Here is a 3,350-nt window from a genome sequence, read left to right on the forward strand (position 1 = left end):
TAGGCCGCCGCCGCATGCAAGCCTTTCTCTCTCTCTCCATAGCTCATCTCAGACCAAGCATTTCTCTTCCTTCTCTCTCGTGTTGCTCTCTCTTCTCTTCAAACCCAAAACCTATGCACATGAACACCATCACCAGAGCCACCCATGGCCAGACCCATTAAGTAGTGTTTATGTTTGGATTGATGGCAGTGGCAGTGACAGTGGCAGTGATTATTTTTGGGTGATTTGGTGGATTTGCTGCTTTTTTTTTTTCTTTGAGAAAAATTTTGGCTGGGTTGTTGGTGGTTAAATAATGGGTTTTGGTGTGGTGGTACCTATTGTTGGTGGCGGTGTGGCTAAGAGAGAGAGAGAGAGAGAGAGAGAGAGAGAGAGAGGCAATGAGGAAAAGTGACAAAAATTAGGGATAAAGGAAAGAGAGAGATAATTTTATATTATTTTTTTATTGTATAATTTATATTAAATTGAGATGTTAGGAGTATTGTAAAATAGTATGGTATAATTGATAAATTAAATTTTTTAGATTATAAAATAGGATAGGATAGGATAGGATAGAAATTCCAATTGGGGATGCCCCAGCAACTCTTCACTCTTCACATGCCCGGATTATCTCTACAAAGCAAAAATTTAAACCTCGGAATCTGTATCAAGTTTGAGGACGACAGCTTAAACTTTGAGTGAGATAACAAAAGCAGCTAACGTTGTCCTCTAGATGAGGGAAATTATCCAAGAGGATGAGTTGGGCAAACAAAGCCATTCGTGATTTAAGGATTTTAGTACAATGGAAGAGAACATGGCAGAAATGGTCACGAATTGAATACAACCGTAATTACTTTGTCATAAAGCAAATCTAACAAAATTGCTTCTTGTCTACCACAAAAATTACAATAACCCAGGAAAGAGGAGGCAAGTACACATAATGAATATGCTTAGGAGAATCCAAGGAATGAGGTTAATGCAAGATCAAATCAAGTCATAATGGAAAAACATATTCCTAATTCTTCTTTTGTCTTTTGTTGAGCAAAAGGTTAGTAATTCTTCTTTTGTTTTGGACGGGAAAGTAGTGAATGTGATAAAATTGAAAACATACATTGCATATGCCAGGTAAATAGGTACACGGAATTTCCCATTCTCAATGGGAAGTGCACATGGAAACATTGGTTAGCCAGCCCTCTCTGTTGGATTGAGAAGGTAGAGAAAGGTGTAGTGATGTGCAGTGCAGGCCTTGGCCTCTGGGGCATATTATACTCAAAACCACTAGTGTACAATACAAGAACTGCATCACATCACATGTGTAATAACTGGTTCTTGCCCAAAAAAAAAAAAAAAAAAAAAAAAAAAACCTATCTATCTCAAATGCCATTCCCATTCCATGCCCTACTAGTACTTAACAAAACATCATCCTCCACCTCTCCACTTCCTCCATTACCATAAATATGTTTTTTTTTCTCATTATACCCATCCTCCAAGTCACCTTTATTCTTATCCAAAAAAGAAGGAAAAATAAAAAATAAATTAACACCGTCCACATGAAAACCCACCAAGGCACCAACCCCTAATTCCAATTCTTCCAATAATTTCTAAAATCAAACACCAGTTTCACGCAAAAAAATAATAATAATAAATTAACTTATTTTTAATAGGATAATTTTGTACAGACAAAAAGAAAAAAAAAAATTCAGACAATGAGAGACTCTCAAAAGTCAGATCTCATACACTGCTTTGTAATACGATCTAATTATCTTCAACAATACAGAGACAAAATAATTCATAGCCCATGAAAGTTGAAGAAACTACAAGATCGCATAACAACTCAAATACCCTACTATTCTACACCATAGGAGTTATAATCTAACACAGAGAAGGATTTAAGAAAAAAAAAAAAAAAACCAAAAAACCAATTTCTCTTCAACGTTCAACCATTGGAACGATTTTTTTTTTTTTAATCATTTTCCCGAGAAAATAAGATAGAAAAAACAGAAAGTAAAAAAAGACAAAAAGAAAAAAGTTGACCATTAGATCCACAATCAGAGACACAAAGCGGTGGCTTGAAGATCATCAGCGATGCCGAAATCTTCATCCATCGGAGGAGGTAGATTCAGATCGAACGGCTGGATCTTACGAAACGAGGAGGTGAGAACACAGTAGTCGTCGTTGTCATCATCAACCACCGAAGACGACGAGTCGCAGTCGCTACGGCAATCATCGGGTGCAACAGGGTTCACGATCTTGACCCTTGAGACCGGATTCGAAACGACCCTGGGGCCACTAAACGACTCCACCGTACTGCTCATACTACTTGTCGTTGGCCTGTTGGGTTGAATCGGATTGAACTTAGTACTGGCAGAAGAGGAAAATCTGGGTTGTTCGTCTCTGATTGCTGGAAGAGTTGCTAGCTGAGGAGCGGTGAGAGGGAAATTAATCTTCGCTTTTGGACCACGCAACGACAACGCTGCGGTGTCGTAGGCACGAGCAGCATCCTCCGCGGAATCGAAGGTGCCGAGCCACACACGTGTCTTCTTCCATGGATCTCGGATCTCGGCCGCGAAACGACCCCACGGTCGTTTCCTTACACCTCTGTATTTAACGTTGTTGTTGTTGTTGTTGTTATCGGTCGATGTTCTAATGAATTGGTTGAATGTTGTTGGTTTGGTTGGATCTGCGGTTGTTGGTGCTCTTCGCCGCATGGAGAAAAAGATAATATAAAAAAAAAGAAAAAAAAAAAAAAAAAGGGGTTGGTGTTGAGTGGAAGAAATGAAATGATGGCAAAGAATACCACCAAATTAAAACACCACTACGAACGGAGATTGAAGAAGATATGTTAATGTTAAATCAAAGGCGGCTCTTCATTTCTGCTCTATGAAGAGAGGATAGGAGAGGTGGGTTTTGATAGAGTTTTTACCTCGGTTTCTGTTTCCCTTTTGTTTTCTCACTCTTTTTTATGTTATCTCTCCGGAAGGAGAAATCCGGGGCTTCATTTCTTTAGGATGAATTTGGCTTTCTTTTATTCGGACAGGGTATGATATTGTGGCGGATGTGAAATGACTGAATTACCCATTCTTTCTTTTTCTTTTCTTGCTTCTTCTACTACTACTTTTTTCTTTTTAATCTATGTTGGAGAAGGTGGAATTTTGTGATTTGCGTGCCCATTCCATTTTATGAAATTAGTCCATCGGGTAATATGGAGAAATACGCAAAGGTGTCACATGGGCACTGGGCGGCGTTTAACTTTTTTTTTTTAGAGTAAGGGCGGCGTTTAACTTGGTGTTTGAAATTGAAAATGATAGGTGAAATAAAATTTGATTTTTAAGAGTTAGATTGTGGTTTAATATTTTATTATCTACTAAAAAAAC

General features: G+C 38.2%; 1 protein-coding gene across 1 annotated transcript; it reads right to left on the reverse strand.

Annotated features, from left to right (window-relative positions):
• Positions 1 to 1,687: 1,687 nt before the first annotated feature.
• LOC115954944 (ethylene-responsive transcription factor 3-like) lies at positions 1,688 to 3,058 on the reverse strand. Its single transcript, XM_031072951.1, has one exon. It carries the CDS (start codon positions 2,682 to 2,684, stop codon positions 2,025 to 2,027), a length of 660 nt encoding a protein of 219 aa, XP_030928811.1. The 5' UTR covers positions 2,685 to 3,058; the 3' UTR covers positions 1,688 to 2,024.
• Positions 3,059 to 3,350: the final 292 nt, after the last annotated feature.

This window comes from Quercus lobata, chromosome 8, assembly GCF_001633185.2.
Source record: "Quercus lobata isolate SW786 chromosome 8, ValleyOak3.0 Primary Assembly, whole genome shotgun sequence".
Classification (NCBI taxonomy): domain Eukaryota; kingdom Viridiplantae; phylum Streptophyta; class Magnoliopsida; order Fagales; family Fagaceae; genus Quercus; species Quercus lobata.

What these genes read in the sequence shown, in the direction of transcription:
- LOC115954944 (XM_031072951.1), bottom strand. Translation starts at nt 2,684, where the DNA reads ATGCGGCGAAGAGCACCAACAACCGCAGATCCAACCAAACCAACAACA.